The sequence below is a fragment of the Aquarana catesbeiana genome, linkage group LG02 (assembly GCF_042186555.1).
Source record: "Aquarana catesbeiana isolate 2022-GZ linkage group LG02, ASM4218655v1, whole genome shotgun sequence".
Lineage (NCBI taxonomy): Eukaryota > Metazoa > Chordata > Amphibia > Anura > Ranidae > Aquarana > Aquarana catesbeiana.
Genome location: NC_133325.1, coordinates 294,299,427 through 294,326,975, shown reverse-complemented (window position 1 = coordinate 294,326,975; position 27,549 = coordinate 294,299,427). Strand labels below are relative to the sequence as shown.

The 27,549-nt window shown below is 39.8% G+C and overlaps 1 protein-coding gene across 1 annotated transcript in view; it reads left to right on the top strand.

Annotated features, from left to right (window-relative positions):
* Positions 1–27,549, top strand: part of TUBGCP3 (tubulin gamma complex component 3) — a 179,763-nt gene that overhangs the window by 77,724 nt on the left and 74,490 nt on the right. Inside the window, exons 12-16 of the mRNA XM_073614518.1 lie at positions 3,587–3,697; positions 8,455–8,563; positions 11,466–11,655; positions 15,973–16,108; positions 20,763–20,831. Of these exons, the coding sequence (XP_073470619.1) occupies positions 3,587–3,697; positions 8,455–8,563; positions 11,466–11,655; positions 15,973–16,108; positions 20,763–20,831 (615 nt within the window). The remainder of the gene's footprint in view (positions 1–3,586; positions 3,698–8,454; positions 8,564–11,465; positions 11,656–15,972; positions 16,109–20,762; positions 20,832–27,549) is intronic.

The window sequence follows — 27,549 nt, the reverse complement described above, 5'->3', positions numbered from 1 at the left end:
GACCGAAAATTTTGAAAAAAATAAGCTTTGCTTTTGTTTCTGTTAAAAAAAATTTGTAAATAAGTAAGTTTTCTCTTTCACTGATGGGCACTGATACGGTGGCACAAATTAGTGGGCACTGACGATGGGCATTGATAGGCAGCACTGATGGACACTCATAGGCGACACCGGGCACTGATAGGGTGGAACTGATAGGGTGGCACTGATAGGCGACACTGCTGGGCACTGATAGGCGACACTGCTGGGCACTGATAGGCGACACTGCTGGGCACTGATAGGCGGCACTGCTGGGCACTGATAGGCGGCACTGCTGGGCACTGATAGGCGGCACTGCTGGGCACTGATAGGCGGCACTGCTGGGCACTGATAGGCGGCACTGCTGGGCACTGATAGGCGGCACTGCTGGGCACTGATAGGCGGCACTGCTGGGCACTGATATGAGGCACTGATAGGCATCCCTGGTGGCACTGGCAGTGGTAGTCATTGGAGTGGGCACTGATTGGCAGCTGCCTGGGCACATATTGGTATTTCCCTGGGGGTCTAGGGGGCATACCTGGTGGTCCAGTGTGGTGGCCATCATGGTGGTCCTGGGAGGCTTCCCTGGTGGTCCTGGGCGGGATCCGAGGGGGGCTGTGCTGATAAACAATCAGCACAGACCCCCCCTGTCAGGAGAGCAGCCGATCGGCTCTCCTCTACTCGCGTCTATCAGACGCGAGTGAGGAAAAGCCGATCACCGTCTCTTCCTATTTACATCATGATCAGCCGTGATTGGACACGGCTGATCACGTGGTAAAGAGTCTCCATCAGAGACTCTTTACCTAGATTGGAGTTGCGGAGTTGCAACAATGATAACCGCAATGCGCTCCCCCGGGGGCGCACAGCGGCTCAATATCCTGATCACATATGACATCCGGTCAGGATATTGAAACCACTTTGCTGCCGTCATTTTGCTATATGGCAGGCGACAAGTGGTTAAATATGATTGAAATAATCCATTGTAGACATTCAACACCATTTGTATACAAAGAGTGAAAAGATGTGTATCTCTTTAAATCATCCTTGTCATATTAGTGACACACAGCACGACCATTAATGTACCTCCACCACATAAATTGCACGCTTAACCAGACAACAAGCGTATGACCTCTTGTGGCTTAATACCCAGCCTGGGCCTTTATCCTTATGAGAGAAGGAAGATGGCAATTGGAATAAGGAAAGCTTCACATATGGTAGAGCAGAGCAGGTGATCTGACCCCTTCATGAGATCTAAGATGGCCAGAATCCATTTCAATAGATGTACTCAAAGAAGGACCTAAAAAGGAAAAAAACTCGGCATAGTGTAAAACCAACAGACGTTTTATTTAAAATAAAATAATGCACTTACATCAAATGCATGTTAAAACAGCATGTATAGGAAAAAAGCTGGCTGGCTGTGGGTATCAATACAAAGTTAATGACACCCCCAGATCGGATCGCAGTACGAACCGTGAATTTGGACAGAAATCGGATCACATGGGTGACTGTATGGCTGAATTTGCATTTCACAGACATCATATGTGATCTGCACAGCAATGCGATGCGATTCACATGCAATGTCTGTGTTAGCAATATTGTGAACCCAGGCTAAGGGCTTGTTTACACTTGTGATAAGGGAGGGAAGCAGTAAAACCATCGTTTTTAGTTTGGCTACAATGTTACATTACTGCGCAGTTGTCATTCAAAGTGCAACAGCGCTCAAAGCGGAAAATTGGCTTGGGCAGGAAGAGGGTAAAAGTGCCCAGTATTGGAGTGGTTATAAAAAAAAAAAAAATGATAAAAAAACTATTTACATTTTTAAGTTACTATGTGAATGGGATCATGCACCATATATAGCAGGTATAAATTGGCAAATTGGGATAACAATTTGGTTGCAAAAGTGGAAATACACTTTAAAGTTGGTATCATCTTGCTGGGTAATTTTATTATGGCATAGCTATTTATTTTTTGTGACTGTAAAGCTATAGGGCAGGGGTTGGGTACCTATGGCTCGCGAGCCAGATGTGGCTCTTTTGATGGCTGCATCTGGCTCTCGCCTCTCAATCTGCGGATCGCGTAGTGTGCCGATCCGCGGACTGAGCCCACAGGAAAGGCCACGGCTTCGGCCCAGCTCCAGAGCAGCGGCCATCTTGGTACACCCGGCGGCGGCCTAGGTGAGCGGCGCGCTGACGTCATCATCACCTGCCTCAACTGCTCGTGGATCTGCCTGCTTGTGTAGTGGTAAGCAAGCAGACAATCGTAGGGGAGATGTGGATATTACAGTGGGGGAGATGTGGATATTAAAGTGGGAGGAGATGTGGACATTACAGTGGGGGAGATGTGGATATTACAGTGGGGGGAGATGTGGATATTACAGTAGGGGGAGATGTGGATATTACAGTGGGGGGAGATGTGGATATTACAGGGGGGGAGATGTGGATATTACAGTGGGGGGAGATGTGGATATTACAGTGGGAGGAGATGTGGATATTACAGTGGGGGAGATGTGGACATTACAGTGGGGGAGATGTGGATATTACAGTGGGGGGAGATGTGGATATTACAGTGGGGGAGATGACGACATTAGTTATAATTAATCGAATATGAAAAGTCACATTAATGGTAAGAAGTACCTTATTCATCATTGGTTAGCAACAGCATAACAACGTTATTAAAATAATTCAGAGACTCATTGTACTGTAAAGTGTTGGTCTTACATAAAATGCACACATTTACTTGTATTTAGTTTTAAACATATTGTATGGCTCTCATGGAATTACATTTTAAAATATGTGGCATTCATGGCTCTCTCAGCCAAGAAGGTTCCTGACCCCTGTTAAAGGGTAATATGTAATAACGGCTTTTTTGCGCACTGACTTTTGCTGATAAAACAAACTGGTGCCAAGAGATCCTCCTGTGTTCCGAATTGGGCACAATAGGCATACTAATACAAAAGATTCCAGATACACATTCTGGATAAATATCTTTTCAAGCATAAATGATTTCCTATAAACATGTGAAGAAGCAACATCATTTTGGTGCCTTTAATAGCTAATAACATATGTAAAAATGAATGCTATTTACATTTTACTTACTTAGCCTTGGCATTTACCCAGTAATTAATGAGAAATCATAGTACAATTATCTTTTTTTTCTCTTCACTTTTTTTCTGCTTGTCATGATGGAAATCGCAGATCCTTGAACAGGGATTGCATCAGTACATCAGCAGATAATGACCTTGATTGCTTTTGTTCTTTTGTTTCCTTCCATTTCCAGTAATGATGGCACTGTGTAATTATTTTTTTAACATGTAAATTCTGTATGTGATTTCTGTATGTTCTTAGGTGCAAATACTCTGCAGGTAAATTAAATTTTCTTTACCTACATATGTTTTTCAAGCGCAATTTTCTTTTGTGGGGTGGGAGTTTAATATTTTGTTAACATTTCTTAACATGCAATAGTATCAAGGTCATAGGGTTGGAATATTTACGGAAGGGTATTTTTTTTATTGACTTGCATTCCCACCCTTTTCAATTTCTGAAAGTAAACACATGCTTGTTTGTCTTTATAGTTTTTTGTAGCTTCAGATCCAACAGTAAAAACAGACCGACTTTGGCATGACAAATATACTCTTAGGAAATCAATGATCCCATCTTTCATAACCATGGATCAGTCTAGAAAGGTGAATTGTTTTTGGTATTTCCATTTACTAATCATGGAAAAATAAGCTTTGTTTTTCATACAGGTTTTCCTTTCCTACACTTCTTGCATGGGAGGTTCGGGCACGCTGTGCATTGACATGGTGTCCTGTACCTCCATGCAGAAAGAACAGATGCGCAAACTGACCATCCCAGCATGGATCTTCTTCTGTGCTTGAAGTAGTCAGAATGAAACGGGGAAGAAGAGGAACTGGCAGGATCGCCAAGTATTTCAGTGCAAATAAAGAACATGCTACATTGATCCAAAACAACATGAAAACAGACATATACTATATATCTGATATAAGTTCTGGGCTAACATACATTTTAAAGCACAACTAACAGTAAAAATACTTCTCTTAGTTCCAATGGTCTGATGCCCAAAAAGTCCTTCGCCTGTGCCAGCTCCTTCTTCCCAGCTTCTTTCAGGTGCTAGTCTTTGGCTGTCTTGATTGACCAGCATGGGATGACATTACTCCAGTGCATGCGTAGGAGTGAAGTCATCCCAGCAAGCAGGCAGGCAGTGTGCATTCTGCAGGCGATCGTGAACAGGCAAGTACTGTAAGTGTATCTTAATGCAATATCTCTTCTGTAGTAAAGACCCTGTCTGTTTCCAATTTTTTATTTTCTAACTTTAGTTCCGCTTTATCGTTAAATGAAAATTGCAGATTGCCCTTGTAAAGTCACAAGGGCAGCACAGTGGTGTAGTGGTTAGCACTTCTGCAGCACTAGGGTTGGTTTGAATCCCAACCCCTACACTACCTGCCTGGAGTTTGCATGTTCTCCCTGTGCAGGATTCCTTCAGGTACTCCGGTTTCCTCCCACACTCCAAAGACATACTAGTAGGTTAATTGGATCCTGTCTAAATTGGCCCTAGTATATGAATGTGAGTTAGGGACCTTAAAGGGGAGTTCCGCCTGGGGAAAAAAAGGGGAATAAAAGTCAGCAGCTACAAATACTGTAGCTGCTGACTTTTAATATATGGACACTCACCTGTCCAGGGAGCCTGCAATGTCGGTACCCCAGCAGATTTTCACATCGGCTGTCGGGTGCTGCCGCCGCCATCTCCACTAGGAGAAATGGGCAGTGAAGCACTTTGGCTTCACGGCCTGTTCTCTACTGCACATGCTCGAAGCACGTTGCGTTTTCTAATTGGCCAGGCGGCAGAGGAAGGAGGAGGGGGACCGAGCTTCCGTGGGATGGCACTGTTTCCCAGAAGTGGGGACGGGGACCTGCCAAAAAAAGGTCCCTGGCCCCCCCCCCCCCCCTCCCCTGAAAGGTGCCAAATGTGGCACCGCAGGGGGAAGCAAGCATATAAGTGGAGGTTCCACTTTTGGGTGGAACTCCGCTTTAAATTGTAAGCTCTTTAAGGGAACGGACTGATGCGAACGTACAATATATATGTCAAGCACTGTGTAAATTGATGGCGCTATATAAGTACCTGTAATAATAAAGTTAGATTTGACAATTTATGAATTCATTATTCTCTAGTGCCCATGCAAGTACAGATCAGTTTAACCTCTTCCCGCCCAAGATATGTCATATAACGTCCTTGATTTTAAGCGGGTATATCTGAATGATGTCTGCAGTTTCAGCCGGCGATTCCCTACACCCTCCGGTGCTTCTACCGACTCACCGATTCCATCGGTGAGTCGGAGACAGGATCCGCTGGCTCCGGATGGTGATCATAGGGATTTCCGGCAGACCAGATGGTCGGCGGAGTCTCTATGATCGTTCGGAGGCCGGATGCGATGTTACAACGTCACATCCGGCCTCTGCATTCAAACAACTGGCGCCGCCTTGGCTGGGAATCTGTGATCGGTTCTTTTTATTTATTTCAGGCTTCCCAGCCTACAGGTGAGATGTGAGGTCTTATTGACCCCATATCTCACTGTAAAGAGGACCGATCATGCCATATTCCTATTACAAGGGATGTTTACATTCCTTGTAATAGGAATAAAAATGATCAAAGTTTTTTTTCGTTTTTAAAAGTGTCAAACTAAAAAAAGAAAAGTAAAATTAACAAAAAAAAAAAATTAAAGCGCCCCCTGTCCCCGTGTGCTCGCACGCAGAAGTGAACGCATACGCAAGTCCCGCCCACATATGAAAACGGTGTTCAAACCACGCTTGTGAGGTATCGCCGCGAACGTTAGAGTGAGAGCAATAATTCTAGCCCTAGACCTCCTCTGTAACTCAAAACATGTAACCAGTAAAAATTTAAACGCATCCCCTATGGGGATTTTTAAGTACCAAAGTTTGGCGCCATTCCATGAGCGTGTGCAATTTTGAAGCGTGACATGTTAGGTATCTATTTACTCAGTGTAACTTCATCTTTCACATTATGCAAAAAAATTGGGCTAACTTTAATGTTTATTTTTTTAAATCATGAAACAGTTTTTTTCCAAAAAAAAAGTGTAGGAAAAATTGCTGCAAAATTACCGTGCGAGATAAAAAGTTGCAACGACCGCCATTGTATTCTCTAGGATCTTTGCTAAAAAAAAAACATATATAATGTTTCGGGTCTCTGTCATTTTCTAGCAAAAAAATTATGAATTTTACATGTCATTTATTACATCATGCCTCTCAGTCACTGGCTTTATTGGCATAATTGCTGAATCCCAGGTTGTAAGAGACAGAGGGGCCTCTGAGTCTGTCATCCCTACCTTGCTTAAAGCAGGGTTCCACCCATGTAAAAGTCAGCAGCTACAAAAAGTGTAGCTGCTGACTTTTAATTATCAGACACTAACCTGTCCCACGGTCCAGTGATGCAGGCGTATGAAGCCCCACTCCTCTCCACAGCGCCGGCATTCTTACTGTAGTCGCCCAGCTTTGGCTTCACAGCTGAGCATGGACTGAGCATGCGCAAGCCGCGCTGTGATTGGCTGGGCAATCTTCTGGGACCTGTGACGTGTCCCAGAAGATTGCCAGGAGGGAGTGGGGCGAGGTGATCCTTCCGGCGCCTGTAGAGGTAGTGGGAGCTGGGTGCCCATCAAAACAGGGTATCCCCCCCCCCCCCAAAAAAAAAATTACGCATGTCTGGGGGTCACCAGCACTTAAGGTGCAACTCCGCTTTAAAGCAAGAAAAGCATCTTGCAGAAAAATCTATTGTCCTACCTGGAAATCCTTCTTTGCCTGGTATGAACACAGGCATCTTCAGTACCAGAGATTACTCTGTGCTAGCCTATTCTTGCCTTCTTACAATAAGGACTTGACCAAAACTTCACCTTAAAACAGTATTAAAGTGGTTCTAAAGGCAGAAGGTTTTTTTTTTTATCTTACTGCATTCTATGCATTAGGTCAAAAAAACCTGTGTACAGCAGCCCCCTTAATACTTACTTGAGCACCCTCTTGATCCATCGAAATTGTACAAGAGCCTTTGCTGTCCAGGATTCTCCTTCCTCATTGGCTGAGACAGCAGTGGGCGCCATTGGCTACTGATGCTGTTAATCAAAGTCAGTGAGCCAATGAGGAGAGAGGGGGCAGGGCCAAGCTGTGGCGCCGTGTCTATATGGACACACAGAACAGCGGCTCGGGTGCCCCCATAACAAGCTGCTTGCAGTGGGGGCAGGAAGCAGGGGCCAGGTGCGCCGGTGAGGGACCCCGAGAAGAGGAGGATCTGGGCTGCTCTGCGCAAAACCAGTACACAGAGCAGGTAAGTAAAACATGTTTGTTATTTTTAAACAAAAAAAAAGGAAACTTTAATATTACTGTAAGGCTCGGTTCACACTGCGATGCAGGAACCCTACGAATCCACTGCGGGTTACCATATCACATGTCTCCTGGTGGCAGTTCACACTGCCCTATGCAAACTGCTGGGAGTGTCAATTGAAAGTTAATGACACCCTCAGACAGGAATCGGATCGCATGGGTGTGAAAACCCATGCGATCCGATTCTGCTGCGGACCAAAAAAAGGGTCCTGTGTGAGTTTGGTCTGAATGCGATACAAATTCAGCCATGCTATCTGTATGGCTGAAATCACACAGAGATCACATGTGATTTGCACTGCAGTGCAGTGCGAATGACATCTGATGTCGGACATCTCACCAGTGGGAACCAGCCCTAAAGGACGGATCTCCTCCAGTGCTTTTACCTGCCTACTCTGCCAGGTCAGTGGGGACTTCCTTGGCCTGCCTTGCCCAGCTTTGTAAGGCCACTAACTTTCCTCTGTTAACTTTTCAAAGATTTACCAGATGGACACCTAGTCATATGCGGATGCCGCTTTCAGTCTCAAGGTTCTTGCAGCGCCACTCTGAATCTTGGTCTTTTCCATTTTGTTGGAGGGCACAGTTCTGTTTGCCTAGGTGTTGCCCACCCTTCTCATTTGTTGCATGGGGATGTCTCAAGGTCTATGAATACTCAGCCTGTGTGTTGTACTGTATTAAGAGTAAACTAAGAAGAATTTTAAATTACCAGTAAATTCCATATCTTGAAATACAGTACAGGATACGGGCCACCCTCTTTTCTCTGCATTGCTTGCTACAAAACCAAGGATTTAGAGCTAAAATTACAGGGGAGGTGGCCGGGGGCATGTCCTCAAAAGCTTTGTCCGTGTCAAATCACCTGACGCTATGAGTCTGTGAATATTCAACCTGTGTCCTGTACTGTTCCCCAAGGAATTTACAAGCAAGTCAGAATTCTTCAAAAGTCAAAATTGTTTTTCGTAGTAGTTGCAGGGATACAACAATATGACGCGCAACATTTTGGTACTAATAGAAAATTCTTTATACTGTTAATTTCTAGGTTCTTTTGATTGGGAAGTCTATAAACTTTCTGCATCAAGTGTGTCATGATCAGACACCTACAGCTAAGATGATGGCAGTGGCCAAAACTGCAGAATCACCAAAAGATGGTAAATGCCACTAATGCACTATAATCTTCTTCTTTTTTTTATTTTTTTATTCCTTGAATGGCTACACATGGATGTTTTATATGAACAGCTTAATATGGAGATTAAAATAGAAAAACTACTTGTGTTTGATTGATGTTATATGAAACTATCTATTGTAAGATGTTCTATAGATTTGTAATATGTTTAAAGTATAAAGCCAATTTTAGATTTTTCAATTTCGCGTAAGGAGAGGCTAAAATCCCTGTCAATTTATTTACACAGCGTGTAGCACTGCACAGTCTCTAATGTGTACTGTAACCTTATTTTTGTTAGAACTTTATTGAAAATCACAAACTGCCATGACTAGGCTTTTTACTTTGTGTCAGAGTTTCATTGAGCAAGGATTCCCAGTGCAGCCCTGGTGGGAATTGTCTATCTGTTCTCTTAGAGCACAATAATGACTAAAGTTAGGTTTCAGGTTTTTTTTTTTTTTTTTTTTTTTACAGTCTAACCACTTGCCTACTGGGCACTTTTACTCCCTTCCTGCCCAGGCCAATTTTCTGCTTTCAACACTGTCACATTTTGAATAACAATTGTGCGGTCATGCAAAACTGTACCCAAACAAAATTTTTATCATTATTTTTACAGAAATAGAGCTTTCTTTTGGTGGTATTTAATCACCACTGGGTTTTTTTATTTTTTGCTAAATAAACAAAAAAAGACAAAATTTAAAAGAGAAAAAAAAACATTTTCATAGTTTGTAATTTTGCAAACAGGTAATTTTTCTCCTTCACTGATGTGTGCTAATGAGGCTACACTGATGAGGCGGCACTGATCAGCACCGATAGGTGGCACTGATAGGTGACACTGAGGAGGAGGCACTGATGAGCACTGATTGGTAGCACTGGGCACTGATTGTTGGCACTGGTGGACACTGATTAGCAACACTGATGGGCGCTGTTGGGACTGCACTGATAGGACACTTATCATGACCCTTTTACACAAAACGGTTATCGGCTCTCTTCTCCTTTCCTCATGCTGTCAGCATGAGGAAAGGAATGCCGATAACTGGCTTTTGTTTACAGATTGCACACAGCTGATTGGCTCTTTACCTCAGTCTATGATCAACAGTGGAAGACAAATAGCTCCACAATAACTTTAACCAAAAGGCCTCACGCAGGTGAAGAGATACTGAAAAATGCATTAGCTTAAGACTCCTGGCAGTTTCCCGCACCCAGGGGAGCCACAGTTGTGGGCGTACAGCTGGTCATATAAGTGAATGGCTATGTTGCGCTTATATTCATGTAAATGCTGATTTTTCTGTGCATCGCTTTTACCTAGCATGGGTGTATGACATCTTTCCCAAATGCAAAAGTGTCTCATTCAGAAATTACGCTCTACATGCACGGGTAAATCGCTGTTTACACAGGTATGGGCGCAAACAAATCTGACAGTACGTGCCACCTATGGCTTCCATGGCACAGGAAAATGCTGGGGGGGGTTATGCTAGTGAATTTTTCAGCCTCTTGCCATCCTTGTACATGAAGCTGAAAGGTGAAAAGGTTATTTTTTAGTGCTTTTTCCTGCTTGCTTGCAATATGTAACTTACCTGTTTTAGTGTGCATAGTCAGGGCTCCGGTTCACTTTAACTTCCTCCTTCAAAGCAAATCAGGAATCAAGAGAAGATCTCTCCAAAGTGAGCAAAATAATCTCTGTTGTCCCTGAAGCTGGTGGCCACAGTCAAATATTTCACTTCCATTTCTTTTCTGGTGACAATTTAAGACCTTAGATTTTTCCTCCATTTCAGACCCAGGGACAGTGGTCACTGGACACATAGCGCAAGATAACTTTTAGTATGAATAAATACCTTCAGTTTACTACAATAAATTATAATGGTGCCTAGCAAAGGGTTGAGATTATGTAAGTAAACCACATTGGTGTTTAATAATCACAATCTTTTTCCAACCTGCTTCATTACTTTAGTGGGACTCAGAATAGCAATTTCACAGTGTACCTGCTTTGAATGTGTGGGGAATGTTATAGGTAGCAATTATTTTACCCAGCGCGGGCCTTTAGTGAACACAGCAATGGTCACAGCGTCTTCCTGGATTGCACCACTCCAAGGGACATATTGCCACACAACCCACATAAAGAAATAAAGGCTTCCATAGTGTAAAATCTTTGTGGTAATTTAATAGGTAAAAAAGTATTGCACTAACAATTAGAATATATAAAGCAAAAAATTAAGCCGGCCGACTCTTCCAGTGCAGCCCGTCACTCCGGTGAAAGCGCTTGTGATTTCCCGTGATAGGCGATCTTTGGAAGTCGGTAAGCGGCAGTGTGTTTAGTGGTGGAAGTCATCTTTCTCCTATCACATTTTTTTGGGTGCATCGTGTGTCAGTTTCACATCATCTTTCATTGGATGAACTTTATTTGTAATATTAATTTTTCATTTTTTTTTTACTATATTTATCAATGATTCAGGAGTCTAGCGCAACTTAATTATTGAAAGGTGTATGTTTTGTGTGTATCTCACAATAAGTTGCAGCTTAGTTTCACATTTTCACCTTTGATTTTTGATAGCACAGTAATTTTAGTTTGTTAGCAATTATATTACCCAACACCTGGAACTCTCCTGTGTATAGATGATCCTAACTCTAGCCAGATTTACTGGTTAGCTGGGTATGCATGTATTTGTAGGAAAAATGAAAAGTCATGTGAAATTAAACAAGGATTGTAATGTGTGGGATACTGTTGTTGTAAGCATTAACTACATTACATCATCAAAATACAGTGTTTTTTGTGATTGTGGTTCCTTCTTTAAATATATATTAAAGCTGCATAGTAGGCATTTAAAATTAATGCATTTTTGTGTATAATAAACCATGCACAATTAATTAAATTTGTTTCTCATGCCCTTTAGTTGCAGATCTTTTCACAGACCTGGAAAATGCTTTTCAGAGTAAAATTGATGCTGCATATTTTGAGACCAGCAAATATTTGCTGGATGTCCTTAACAAGAATTACAACTTGCTTGAGCACTTGCAGGCCATGAGACGTTACCTCCTGCTGGGTCAGGGAGATTTTATACGCCATCTAATGGACTTACTTAAGTAAGACATTTTTTTTTTAGTTAAACTTGAACATTTCTTTATATTTGGAGCACCAATAGCATTGTCACCAATAAATATAAAAACTGGCTTCATTAAGAACATAGATATGTAACTTTTTTATAACTGTAAAAATTTCACAGTGGTTAGCACTTCTGCCTTGCAGTATTGGAGTCCCGGGTTTGATCCCCGACCAGAAGTTTGTATGTTGTCCTTGTGATTACGTGGGTTTCCACCCTTATTCCAAAGACATGCTGGTAGGTTAGTTGGCTGCTATCTAAACATATGTATGCATGTGAGAAAGGGACTTTAGATTGTAAGGTCCTTGAGGACAGCAACTACTGTGAATGTAGAGTATGTAAAGAGCTGTACAAATTGTCTGCATTATTTAAGTGCTTGTAATTAGTAAATAAAACATCAACTATAGATATTAAATTGGAACTAGATCCTCCTATTATTTACAGAGGAAGATAACTCCACCTTAGCCTGTATTTAGATCTGTAGTTGCCATGGTGACATCTGATCAGCTATGACACCAGTTGTTTACGGACTTGAAAGATGAATTGAAAGATGACAATACTGTAAGCAGACTGGCAACTGTGATGTACAGTGGGGACGGAAAGTATTCAGACCCCCTTACATTTTTCACTCTTTGTTATATTGCAACCATTTGCTAAAATCATTTAAGTTCATTTTCCTGATTAATGTACACACCACACCCCATATTGTCAGAAAAACACAGAATTGCTGACATTTTTGCAGATTTATTAAAAAAGAAAAACTGAAATATCACATGGTCCTAAGTATTCAAACCCTTTGCTCAGTATTTAGTAGAAGCACCCTTTTGATCTAATACAGCCATGAGTCGTTTTCAAAAAAAGATGCAACAAGTTTTTCACACCTGGATTTGGGGATCCACAGCCATTCCTCCTTGCAGATTCTCTCCAGTTCTGTCAGGTTGGATGGTAAACGTTGGTGGACAGCCATTTTTAGGTCTGTCCAGAGATGCTCAATTGGGTTTAAGCCAGGGCTCTGGCTGGGCTATTCAAGAACAATCACGGAGTTGTTGTGAAGCCACTCCTTCGTTATTTTAGCTGTGTGCTTAGGGACATTGTCTTGTTGGAAGGTAAACCTTCGGCCCAGTCTGAGGTCCTGAGCACTCTGGAGAAGGTTTTCGTCCAGGATATCCCTGTACTTGGCCGCATTCATCTTTCCCTCGATTGCAACCAGTCGTCCTGTCCCTGCAGCTGAAAAACACCCCCACAGCATGATGCTGCCACCACCATGCTTCACTGTTGGGACTGTATTGGACAGGTGATGAGCAGTGCCTGGTTTTCTCCACACATACCGCTTAGAATTAAGGCCAAAATGTTCTATCTTGGTCTCATCAGATCAGAGAATCTTATTTCTCACCATCTTGGAGTCCTTCAGGTGTTTTTTAGCAAACTCAATGCGGGCTTTCATGTGTCTTGCACCGAGGAGAGGCTTCCATCGGGCCACTCTGCCATAAAGCCCCGACTGGTGGAGGGCTGCAGTGATGGTTGACTTTCTACAACTTTTTCCCATCTCCCGACTGCATCTCTGGAGCTCAGCCACAGTGATCTTTGGGTTCTTCTTTACCTCTCTCACCAAGGCTCTTCTCCCCCGATAATTCAGTTTGGCAGGACGGCCAGCTGTAGGAAGGGTTCTGGTCGTCCCAAACGTCTTCCATTTAAAGATTATGGAGGCCACTGCGCTCTTAGGAACCTTAAGTGCAGTATAATTTTTTTGTAACCTTGGCCAGATCTCTGCTTTGCCACAATTCTGTCTCTGAGCTTTTCAGGCGGTTCCTTTGAACTCATGATTCTCATTTGCTCTGACATGCACTGTGAGCTGGAAGGTCTTATATAGACAGGTGCGTGGCTTTCCTAATCAAGTCCAATCAGTATAATCAAACACAGCTGGATTCAAATGAAGGTGTAGGACCATCTCAAGGATGATCAGAAGAAATGGACAGCACCTGAGTTAAATATATGAGTGTCACAGCAAAGGGTCTGAATACGGACCATGTGATATTTCAGTTTTTCCTTTTTAATAAATCTGCAAAAATGTCAACAATTCTGTGTTTTTCTGTCAATATGGGGTGCTGTGTGTACATTAATGAGGAAAAAAATGAACTTAAATGAATTTAGCAAATGGCTGCAATATAACAAAGAGTGAAAAATTTAAGGGGGTCTGAATACTTTCCGTCCCCACTATATCACCAGAGGCATGCCTTTGATGTAAGACTTGCTTTACACCTTAAGATTTCTCTTGTTCAGCCCTGCAGTCTGATTGAAGGTAGCTGAGGCGTGGCGAGGGTGGTGCCAGCAACGCCTTCCACAGTTCCGATATCGTCTACTTTGGCAGGGAGTGGACAGGTTTTGAGATGTGTATAACCAGCTTTACTGTTTTGGGAAGCAGATAAGTTGGTGGGTGGAGCTCCGCTTTAAAGTGATTGTAAAGGTTTGTTTTTGTTTTTTTTTGTTTTGTTTTTTTTTAATTAAAATAGTAAACATGTTATACTTACCTGCTCTTTGCAATGGTTTTACATAGAGCGGCCACAAATCTCCTCTTTTGCGGTCCCCTGCTGGCACACTTGGCTTCAGCTCCCTTTCGCGTACCGTCATAGCAAGTCGCTTGCTGGGGGGGACTAATGCGGGCTTGATCGCTGGACAGCATTTGAGCTTTTATTACAGCGCAGCTTGGCCCGGCTCCCGCTCCCTCCCTTCATACAGGATTTTATTGACAGCAGCAGGGGTCAATGGCTTCCACTACTGCCTCTGAGTCCTTTGAGACGAGAAAGAGAGAGCTGTGCCACTGTTCTTGGCCACAGCAATAGATTGAGCTCAGATAACTACTTGCCCTAGCTGGAAAGCAGTCTTTCGCTCTTGGCCTAATGTCTGGGAAGTGCTGGTTAGTAACAGCCTGGTCTTGATAGCAGTTGAGAGAACATCCGTGTTTTATTTTTAATGCATGTTCATGGTACATAAGCTATTTTCAATGCATACTTATTGTTGGACTTATGCAAATGTACAGTTTCTCGTATACATGCCAGCGTCTACTCGGTTACATGTCTCGGTGGAGAAAATAGACCAGTCTACATCCTGGTGTATTAAAGGCCACCCACATCGAGATGTACAGTATATCACAGTTGTACAAGTAGAGAACAAGTATATGGTACATTAAAGTAGAAAAAGTATATTCACTGAAACATAACAGTAGCCCTTCTAGAGAAGCAACAGCCTTAGAAATGTTTTTTTTGTATATTCAGTTTTAGTTGAGGTCATGTAACCACCAATTCCTTTAGCAATCCTGTGCTTGGGTGGTGGGTGTAGTCTGTTGATTTAGGAATTGGAGATAACATGTCTGAACCTCCACTTAGAAAGGGTGTCAACTTCATGTCTGAGATGACAGCATGATGACTTTATGGGTACAACTAATGCAGAAACTTGCTTTGGAAGGTTGAAATTGCTGCTGAAAATTCAGTAGAGCAGTACAGTTGTTTTTAGCCGGCTGTCGTGGAAAATACTGGATTACAGCAAGCACTGGCGGGATCATAAGGTATTAGATTGGAACTGAGGAGGATTTGGAGAAACACATTGGTATGGGTTAGTTCACCTTTTACCAAAAAGCAGACTATACTGTTCTTTATCGGTATAGCAGCATAGTGTGCTAAATCACCCTCCAGCTGGGGCTCCTTTTCAGTTCAAAAAATGTAGGCCAAAACCACATTTAATTAGAAGCCTTCTTAAAAATGTACAACCATTGATGTCTCCATCCCAAGTTATTATAGGGACAGGGCAGCAGTTGGGACCAGCACCCTCCAGTGCCACAGAAGGGGGTGCCATCTCGTTTTTTCAGGTCTCACATGCAAAGTATGTACTCTCTTTTGTCATTGCCACTGAGCTTATCTTAGGCAACAGCAGAGAGTACAGACTGCATATGTGCAGCCTGAAGAGATAGGACGACACTCCCTCCAGTGGTACTAGGGGACACGGGTCCCAGCTGATACTTGATCCCTACAATAACGCAGGATGTAGCCATCACAGGCTATTGCTGATTTAAAAAAAGCCTCTCTTTAAAAGTAGTTTTGGCATACATTCTTTGCCTACATTCTTTGGATGGATGGTAGGTTTAGCACGCTATGCTGCTATACCCATATGGGGAAGTTTAATGTGCTTTTTGGTAAAGGTGAATGTAACCCTTTAATAATTGTGTGGATTTTGGAGGTCCACTTAAGGAAGGTGTCTATGAGATATTACAGAATTGAAATGATTAAATCTGTTTATTATATCTTAGACCAGAACTTGTTCGTCCAGCAACTACATTGTACCAACATAATCTTACAGGGATACTTGAAACTGCTGTGAGAGCAACCAATGCACAGTTTGACAATCCTGAGATACTAAAGCGATTGGATGTCCGGCTTCTAGAGGTAATGTGGCAATGTTTTCCATGTATTGTATCAACGTTAGGGATGAGAGACTGACTGTTCTTTTCTTTCTCAGTGTCTTTGGCTCAGAGGCAACTGGCAGCTAGGACACTGCACTTTGGAGAGCAGTAGAGAGGGGGCTGAACTAATGGAGTTGGGCATTTCTAAGTGAGGAGAGCCGAAGCTAGAGTGCGTCTTCCAATATAAGGCTCCCCTTGCCTCAGACCACTTGGTGATATCAATACTGGCAAAAAATAAATAAAATAAGGCATTAATGTGACCTGTCTTCCAGTGCACATAGAGCTTAGGGCTAAAAATGCTGCTATTCACTTGGGATTTAGGTTGCTGAAAACTGGAGCAAGCAGCAGAGGAAAGCCTCAAGTATTCTAGCAAGTTGAGTTAAGTTTCATCTACTTGCCTATCCCCCAGCTTTTGTACTACAGGGGGTGACATCACCATTCTTGGGATAAGATTCCAGAGAATGCAGGCTACCCAAAATTTTTGCAAGATGACATGACAGCACGGTGCACTAGTGTCTTCTCATGAGATTTGGTCTACCTTGTCATGAGGGGGACCCTCACAAACAAGTAAAGCTTGCTATTTACTGTAGGTGCGTTAAGCATGCCTATTTTATTTAAGCCTGTATCTGTGCACTGGCAACTCACTGTTAATACTCCCATCCTTGCCTTTATCTACATTATTTAGTCCATTACCTATAGCTGTATTTGAAATGCTAAAGTTTATATAAAATATCATCAATATAGTCACTTTGGTGAAATAATTTGTTATAAAGTAGAATATGGTAAAGAATGTTCTTATTAATCTAACAGAAACAGTATGTTTTAGTGCATAATTGGCTGTATGTCATGGCGAATACCCTTGTATTAAATGTAATTTTCTTGTATTACGCTGTGTGAAAATGTACTAGACTAATACCTAGGCAATTGCATACAAATGCTTGCATCCTAAAACATTTATAGTGTTTAATTCAGCAGTACCTCCCTTGCCAATATAAAGTAATAAACAAACATCCTTAGAATTGGCAACTAAAGTGCTGCTAGACAGAGCACATAATAACCTCAATTTTCTTTTGATGATTCAAATGGGGCCATTTAGAAGAAATAAGAAGACATTATTTATTGCATTCATCCACACTGTAAAAATCAAAATACGATTCAAGGCTTCCTCTTTAAAACGAAACTCTCTTGTTATTGAGAGTGCCTGCAAGCTAATAACTCAGGCGGGCCTGTAACAAAAAAGAGACTGATATGTCATAGGACCAATCTGCTTCCCTCCTGTGCCTCCAGTGCACGCTGTTTATGCTGTGCTTTGTCAATGATTTTTTTCCTGTTTGTTTTCTATTTGAAAAAAAAACAACATTCTTACCATCTAATTGGCCACTCCAGCTTTTTGAGTACACTTTTTTTTTTTTTTTAAATTCTGTTTTGAAGAAATTAATAGCAGAAAATGTGTTTTTGTTGTATTATATTAAACCTGTTCTTTATCCAAAGCTTTGCTGTTTGAATATTTTTGTCATTTAGCATTTGAATAATTTCATATGTTTTTTTTGTTATATCCTAAAAAATTGCCACATTAAAATTGGGAACAGAAATACAAAGCATGGATGATTTTCACTTTGGCAATTAGCACTTTAAATTGTGTATGCACTATATCATAATTTAGATTTTTTTTCCTTTGGATGCTTTCCTAATATTTATAGACACATCATTATGGATTGTATTAATGCTATAATAAACAAGGCTATATGTTTTTTTTCCTAAAAAAAAACCAAACAAACTTTTTGGATCAAGTTTATTAAAGCAAGCAACTTAAGACTGGTTCGGCTCTCCTAGATTCAGTTACAATTGCTGACCATTTGCCATGCACATTTGGGGAACCATACAAATGATTTATGGTTAAATTAGACCTTGTTTTAAACATTGACTTTAGGCCCCCTGTTCAAAGCTGCAGCTACTCTAAAAATACCCATTTGAGCACTGAAAATACTGCCAGACTTTGCAGGCTTTGTCTAGGTCCCCCAGACGCTGTGCAATTCTACTTCTTTGATGCATCTCTGATACACCATCATTAATCGACTGCTTGGATAAAGGCAGCCAATTAATGACTCTGCCTTTACAGAGCAGACACAGACCAGGACAAAGGTTGACAGGTAAGTGTTTTAGTGCTCTATTTGATGTTTTTGGAATAGGTGTAGCAGCTTGGAGCAGTATAAACTAAATTCCACTTTAGTATTGTCATCTGATTTACAGTAAATGAACATGGCAGGTCCTCCATAGGAATTGTTAGGCAAATCGTAAAAAAATAACTTTGCACTCTCCTGGAAAAGAAAAAGTCAGTCAGGCAGAACTATACATTTTATATATTAATAATACAAAACAATATAACTAGTATTTTATTTTCCATCATAGAATAGGAAACTAATATGTGATCCAGCAAATATGCATTGTTACCATGACAAACCACCTGACAGGTGAATGAATGATTGTTCGTCACTTAGAGTCTGTCGACTCAAAACTATTTCAGTTTTTACAATGGCAGAATTACAGAAATATTTAGGAGACAATAAATGCAAAAAGGTTGTTGTTTTACATTCTACAAAAAGTAGCATATTCTTTATAACACAACCAAAATAAAACTAAAAAAAAAACCTTAAAACCATTGTCCTGTGATTTACATTAACAAGCAGTATGAGATATAATAAAGAATCTCTGCATAAGTTAAGTTTTGTACACATGATGTTTTTTTTGCATGCTAGTCTCATATCAAAAATGGTTAAAGTTACGAAAATTCTCGTACGACAGAATACAACTTCGGAAGTGATGTAATGTATTGTAATGTATTCAAACAAGCTACCAAATATAAATGAGAACAGATAAACAGTAGCACTAAACGTAAATGATTACTAGCAAAGATATTTGAATAACACACCAAAAAATGATAATGTGCATAGTATATTAAAGTGCATAAATCACACTTGATAGGGTCAAATCTATGGGTCGACAATTGATAACTTCATCCAACACCACGCCATGTGACCAAACGTGTCTCCACTCCCCAGTTTGGATGTAAACTCGCCAGAAAGATTTGCTTCACACTCTCGTGTTTTGGCAATCAAGCAGTTACCCACCACAGGGTTCAGATGAATTCCATCAGTGCACGTTCCCCAGTGGGTATTATAGGAGAAACAAGACTCCAAATAGTGTGATATTGTCAAATTAAATAAAGCATTTATTAAAAAACATAGCCCGATGTTAATATATTCACAAACAGGCAAGGTAAAATCGCGTTCATATGATGAATATGCCAGAGATACCCCATCATGGCGGACATAAGCTATAGGTCACCCCACCCCCCCCGATCTGATCGTTCAAAACACTCGGATCGTCACTTCCAGTGGTGTGTGAACGTCACGTCCGGTTGCCGTACAGGAACGTGGCTGTTGGTGGGATCTCTGCGCTTAAGTTGTCTGGGTCATTCCCCCCCTTATGTATTTCATACTTGGGGGATACTTGGGTGCTGAACATGCAAAGGATGACAGAAAGCCAAAAACTCCTAAGTAAAAAAATGATGGCAAAGTTCCACCTGTAACATGTCCCTTTTCTATGTACTGGCTATTTGTTACATATGTCCCTTTGTGTAAAATAATAATGATACAATGCGGTAACAAAACATCCATGTAAAAACTTGTTGTTTAAACACGTAAACCGTTGAGATAATGAAAGTAACAAAACAATTTATTCTAAAGCAGCATTTTTTATGCCTAGACTTAAATGTAGTGTTGAAGTTTTCATTTCTACATTAGCTATTTTTTAAAATTTGTTTTTAGAATACAGCTAAGTAACATTGCTAATAAGAAAGCAGATTCATTGAATGCTATGCCCCTAAACGAAATTCTTTCTTTTTGCAATTTGGCCACAATTTCAGCTACAGAATTGTTAGGTACCTAGTAACATCTGGTGCAATTTATTGGGAGTAGAATACAAAAGACATACTATTGTTATGTTTTCTTGGTTTTGCTTGTCACGCATTCGTTTACAGATAATTCTATTCTCATTTTCAAAAAAACATTTTATGTATATATTGTAATTGAATATCCATATTCACTAATGTTCTGCTTCATGTTTAGTAGAGTGGATATGTTGCACTGGTCTCTGCTCAGGGCTTTCTGCCCACTCTTTTATACCAGCGCCAAATGGATAGGCAGATCCTTTCATTCAAAAATCTGTTCAAAATTAACATGCTAAAACAAATAGTGGTTTCTATTTCATCCAAAAAGGAATGACTCTGCTAAAATGTTTTCTAAATTCCCAGATTCATTCAGCAAATGAATGAAAATGAAATGTTAGCAAATCGTGTTCTTATTTCTACCATTTTCTGTTCTTGAGCTATTATTTTTCTATGGAAAGGATTTCCAGAGAGAATCTGCAGGAAAATAGCAGTTCAGTGATGGTGAAACAATTTTAACCTTATTCTTTCATTTTATTCATCTGTAGACAATTTGATTTAAAAAGCACAAAAATATTTCAGAAAGGGTACATGAAGTGACCGCTGTGCCTTTTGACATGTTTGTTTTTGTTCTAAAAAATGAATTACAGAGAGAGTTTGTTTCAACCTTTTTATCTCTGTTACTGTTTAGGTTTCTCCTGGAGATACTGGATGGGATGTATTTAGTCTAGATTACCATGTGGATGGACCTATAGCCACTGTAAGTTAATTTCTGTTCTATTTATCGCTGTTTAACTATCCTAAAGTGAAAGCAGCCCACCTCTCTAGCTTTGTGGAGGATCAGTTTTAGATAACTGTAACTAGCTTCTTGTTATAATGTGCCATTAATTGTACCCCAAGGTCTTCAGAGACTTCACAAAAACACAAGTGTGTGTATCAAAATCATACTGCTCATAAAACTGCCTTTATGAAAGGTTCTTGCCATGTAAAGCAGTGCCTCTTAATCTTTTTTCAGTCAAGGCACCCTTTAAAATTATCCACAGTCTCAAGGCACCCCATTCTAAAAGGTAAAAAAACTATTCTAATAGTTTTACGTATTGCAGCAACATCCACACACATGGGATCTCAACATTAGAAGAGATTCATTCTTTCCCGAAGCAAACTTACCTGTGCATATTGGTACTGACTAGTATTCGTCTCCTTCAGTTTTTCTTCCTCACTCAGCTAATGTGACCCCAGTGCTGATGGAGAATGGTAGGGGAGGGACAAACAAGGATGCTGTGCAGGGGCCTGACATCATCCTTATCAACCAATGACATCATTTGTTGTTAGGAAGCTGGCAGGTGGGAGGTTGTAATGGTGCACAATGAAAACCTTTTGGCTTTGTGCAATTATAGGCAGACTTGATCAGCCCTCTGGCTTGTATACAATTTTTAGGCATTTTGCCAAGGCACCTCTGAAGAGACCTGAAGGCACCTCAGGGTGCCTGGGCACCCTGGTTGAAAAAGCCTGATGTAAAGAGTGTTTTCATTATTGAGTGAATGTATAGCCAAAAGGTATATATTGTTGAGTTTTACCAAGTTTGTGCGAAAGGCTATTTAGTTATGAAACTGTCATGGGTTAAAATGGCAGATTATTGGAGCCAGAGAAAAAAAAACACCTGTAAAATGCAGCATAGTTACATTTATATTTGGTTCATTCCCTCTTTATGCCAAGTGCTTTCAAGTTAGGCTAGGTTTACAGTGCCTTGCAAAAGTATTCACCCCCGTTGGTTTTTACTTATTTTGTTACATTACAGCCTTTAGTTCAATGGTTTTTTTAATCTGAATTATATGTGATGGATCAGAACACAATAGTCTAAATTGGTGAAGTAAAAGTAGAAAAATATATATATAAAACTATTTTTCAGAAATAAAAAAATAATTGGCATGTGCGTGTGTATTCACCTCCTTTGTTATGCTGCCCATAAAAAGCTCTGGTGCAACCAATTACCTTCAGAAGTCACATAATTAGTGAAATGATGTTCACCTTTGTGCAATTCAAGTGTCACATGATCTGTCATTACATATACACACCTTTTTAAAAGACCCCAGAGGCTGCAACACCTAAGCAAGGGGCACCACTAACCAAACACTGCCATGAAGACCAAGGAACTCTCCAAACAAGTAAGGGACAATGTTGTTGAGAAGTACAAGTCAGGGTTAGGTTATAAAAAATATCCAAATCTTTGATGATCCCTAGGAGCACCATCAAATCTATCATAACCAAATGGAAAGAACATTCCACAACAGCAAACCTGCCAAGAGACGGCCGAACACCAAAAGTCATGGACCGGGCAAGGAGGACATTAATCAGAAAGGCAGCACAGAGACCTAAGGTAACCCTGAAGGAGCTGCAGAGCTCCACAGCAGAGACTGGAGTATCTGTACATAGGACAACAATAAGCCGTACGTTCCATAGAGTTGGACTTTATGGCAGAGTGGCCAGAAGAAAGCCATTACTTTCAGCTAAAAACAAAATGGCACGTTTTGAGTTTGCGAAAAGGCATGTGGGAGACTCCCAAAATGTATGGAGGAAGGTGCTCTGGTCTGATGAGACTAGAATTTAACTTTTTGGCCATCAAAGAAAACGCTATGTCTGGCGCAAACCCAACACATCACCCAAAGAACGCCATCCCCACAGTGAAACATGGTGGTGGCAGCATCATGCCGTGGGGATGTTTTTCAGCAGTCGGGACTGGGAAACTGGTCAGAGTTGAGGGAAAGATGGATGATGCTAAATACAGGGATATTCTTGATTAAAACCTGTACCACTCTGTGTGTGATTTGAGGCTAGGACGGAGATTCACCTTCCAGCACGACAATGACCCCAAACACACAGCTAAAGCAACACTTGAGTGGTTTAAGGGGAAACACGTAAATGTGTTGGAATGGCCTAGTCAAAGCCCAGACCTTAATCCAATAGAAAATCTGTGGTCAGACTTAAAGATTGCTGTTCACAAATGCAAACCATCCAACTTGAAAGAGCTGGAGCAGTTTTGCAAGGAGGGCAAAAATCCCAGTGGTAAGATGTGGCAAGCTCATAGAGACTTATCCAAAGTGACTTGGAGCTGTGATAGCCACAAAAGGTGGCTCTACAAAGTATTGACTTTAGGGGGGGGTGAATAGTTATGCTCATTGACTTTTTTTGTTATTTTGTCCTATTTGTTTGCTTCACAATACAAAAAAAAAAGTAACCTCTTTCAAAGTTGTAGGCATGTTCTGTAAATTAAATGATGCAAATCCTCAAACAGTGTTAATTCCAGGTTGTGAGGCAACAAAACACGAAAAATGCCAAGGGGAGTAAATATTTTTGCAAGGCACCGTATATAAAAATATATAAAATTAATTAATCTACTTTGTACATTTTGTGTTTTTCATACATATAGTATTTTTTCTTCCCCTCTCTTTTCTTGGTCCTTGGTTTATATTTTGTACTACTTTGAAAAAAAAACAAAAAACGATTATACAAAAAAAAAAAAAATCTGGCGCAATATATTTAGTACCCTGCATCAATTTAGTGCACACCAGAAATTCATACAAAAATCATGCAAAAATGTAATGTACAGAATTTTCACGAGCATATGTATTCCAGCAGCATGTGCATATAAAATTGATGCTTCATAGTATGCCAGTTTGCTGTGTCGTACCTCATGAACTTACTTTGATGCATGACGGTCTAGGGGGGTTAGGGTGTCGCACCGTTTTAACCTTTTCGCTGCCAAGTCCAACACTTCACTTTTAAAATTAGCTGGCCAGACCATTTTTACAATTTTTCCATTGCTTTTTTTATTTTTCCCTTACAGATTTCAACGTTTGTAAAAGCCCCCCCAAACCATATATTTTCTGAAAGCACATGACCAATAGAATAAAAATAAGGTGCTACTGATTTTTAGGGCACAATGATATTTGCACAAATGTTTATAATCAATATTCTCACTAAAACTACACTAAAATTATTATTAGCAGATAAAAACACAACACATTTTACAAAATTCCTACTAAATATAAAAGCTTAACCTGTATTGCGTTAATAAATAACAAATCTTTGTAATAGAATAAGGTTAGGTAAATCGTAAGGAAAAGAAAGAGCGGCATGCGGCAACTGACCGGGTGGTTGATTGGAAACAGCGGGTCCGGTTCCCCCCTCTTTAGGGAACTTACGTTTGTAAGAAAGACTTAATAGAAGTCAAATAGAATTAGGTTGAAAGGTGAAGTGAGTGTGTCAAGTGTGCATTTGAGGGTTTTTTTTTTTTTTTTTTTTTTTTTTTAACGGGTGGGATTAAATTATGTTCCTTTAATGCAAGAGGCCTAAACTCTCCCTCCAAAAGAAATCACATCTTAAACTCATTCAATAAACAAAAAATAGATATTATTCTGTTTCAAGAAACGCATTTTTGTTCAGATCACATCCCGAAAATAAACAGTAGAAGTTATGTTACTTGGTTTCACGACACATTTTCATACTCCAAATCAAGAGGCGTATCTATTGCACTTCACAGGGACATCCCCCATCAATTAATCCAAGTTGATAAAGGAAAGGATGGTAGATTTTTGATGGTAAAAATTATGTTATACGGTAAAATCTTCACAATTGTCAATTTGTAGCTATCAAACCAAGATCAAATTAAGAATGGGGTAAGTGCCCTGTCGAGTGCATTGGAGAAGGCAGAAGGCATAATTATCCTGGGGGCGATCTTAATTTCATAATGGACACAGGCATGGATACAACAAATACCCATACGTATAGAAAAAATTGCCATTTGGAGGGCCCAGCATCAAAAAGTAAAGAATTATACATATTATTCAAACATACATGACTCATATCATAGAATAGATTATTTTTTCATTAACCATCTTGGAATGATGATGACCCCTTCAACTGATATAGGTGGCTTTTTATGGTCAGACCATGCCCCGATATACTTGGAACTTAGGATAATAGAACATGAAAGATCAAGGGGGACATGGAGATTGAACGATAACCTAATTAAGAATAAAGAATGTGAAGAGGATATAGATAGAACAATAAAGGAGTTTTTAATAATCCATGAAAAAATGAAACAACAGTTTCCATGCAGTGGGAAGCACTAAAGTGTGTTCTGAGGGGTGTGTTCATTAAGCACGGTTCAAGACTAAAAAAAGAAAAAAAAAAATCCCAGTTGATGTTAGAAATTGATAAATTGGAAAGAGAACATAAGCAGAGTTTTAATTCAATAGATAAAATAAACCTAAAAAAACAAACGAATGGAATTATAAACCGTGCTAGATGAGGAATCCCTCCGGTTAAGAGATAGAAATAGAACACAGTGGTATCAATATGGCAATAAAATAGGCAAAGTATTGGCGAAAAACATTAAAGGACCAACAATCCCTGACTTCTATAGTAAATTTTTTTAAAACAAATGGGGAATTGACTTATGACCCAATGGAGATATCCAAAACGTTACATACATATTATTCCAAATTGTATAATATTAGATTACATCAAGAGAATAAGGAAAAAGGTGAGGATTGGGAGAAGATTAATAAGTATATGGAAGAGACAGCATGGCCTAGGTTCTCTAAAGAAATAATTGAGGATCTGGAGAGAGAAATTTCTACAGAAGAGATCCAACAAGCTATTGCTGGACTGGTTCCGGGAAAAAGTCCCGGACCTGACGGGTATACTGCTAGATTTTATAGAAAATTCCAGGACCTATTTATTCCTATTCTTAAGAAAACCTATAACTCTATATCCAATACACAAATTTTTACACCACAAAGTACAGAAGCCCTTATTATATTTATCCCAAAGCCAGAGAAAGACCACACATTATGTAAAAATTATCGACCAATATCCCTGACTAATATAGATATAAGACTGTACTCAAAAATTATATTGAATAGATTAACACCCATTTTACCTAACTATATCAAGTTAGATCAGACGGGATTCATGAAGGGAAGAGAAACTAAAGATAATATTATAAAAACAGGTACACTGGTAGAATATGCTCAGAGAACCGCCGTCCAGACATGCCTTTTGATTGTGGATGCAGAAAAAGCATTCGATAGGGTGGGTTGGTGGTTCTTAAAGGAAGCATTGATACAATTAGGGATGGGCCCAAAGATGTTTAGTAAAATTGTCGCATTGTACTCCAACTCAAGAGCTAAAGTGAGAACAAATGGAATACTATCAGAATACATAGAAATATCAAATGGAACTCGACAAGGATGTCTTCTTTCCCCATTGCTATATATAATAGTAATGGAACATCTAATCACGGCTATAAGAAAAAATAAAGATATTAAAGGTATAAAAGTGAGAGATAAGGAATACAAGACTGCTGTATATGCAGATGACTTGCTAATATATGTTACTAATCCTATCATAACAATACCAAATTTAATAAAAGAATTTAAGAGATTTGGGGAAATAAGTAACTTTAAAGTTAACTATGATAAATCTGAGATGTTGAACATATCGTTAACAGAACAAACATACTCACTCCTTCAGAAAGATTTCCCATTTAAATGGAAACAAGAAGCAATTAAGTATTTAGGAATAATAATCCCGAAAGATTTGGATTTATTACAGGAGTTAAATTATGATGCGACAACTTATAAGCTAATTAAGTTATTACAAAATATGATAAAATAGCACGTTCTTGGACGGCAAGAATTAATATAGTTAAAATGGACATACTTCCAAAATTATTATATGTTTTTCAAGCAATCCCCCAATTCCTCCTAAAAAGCTATTGTTGGACTTAAAAAAAAGCTGTAGTGAGCTTTATATGGGCTCATAAAACTCCCGTATTAAGCGAGAAATACTAATTAGAAAAAAAAAATGGAGGATTGGCATTACCAGATTTTGAAAAATATTTACATGCAGCATCACTGACTATTATTATTGATTGGTATCATAATAAAGAAGCCAAACAAAGGGTTAAACTAGAAGAAGAGATAATAGGCCCACAACTGAGGTTTCTCCCATGGATAAGCCCCCATCTAAGACCAAAAAAAAAAAAAGAACTAACAATTTTTGTTAATGCTACATTAAAAATCTGGGATACTTTAATAAAAGGGGAGAATGAATCTCTCTACAATAATTGGACCCATGACACCTTTGTTCCTCAATCCCGAATTCCCGACAGCCCTGGAGGTTACAAAATACAGTACCTAAAATGGTATAGGAATAAGAACATAAGGATGGGAAAATGCCAAAATTGCAGGATATAAGATATGAATATAAAAATAAATGGCTACAATAACAGCAGTTAAAATCATTTATAGAAGAAAAAAAATTGAAGATAAATAGACCATTAACTAAATTTGAAAAAATATTAGTAGAGGAGAAGGACCCAAATAAATGATCAAAGATATATCATCTACGACTCCCTTTCGGCCCTTTTAGAGAGCTAACAGGAATGAAAAAATGGGAAAAAGAAATGGGAG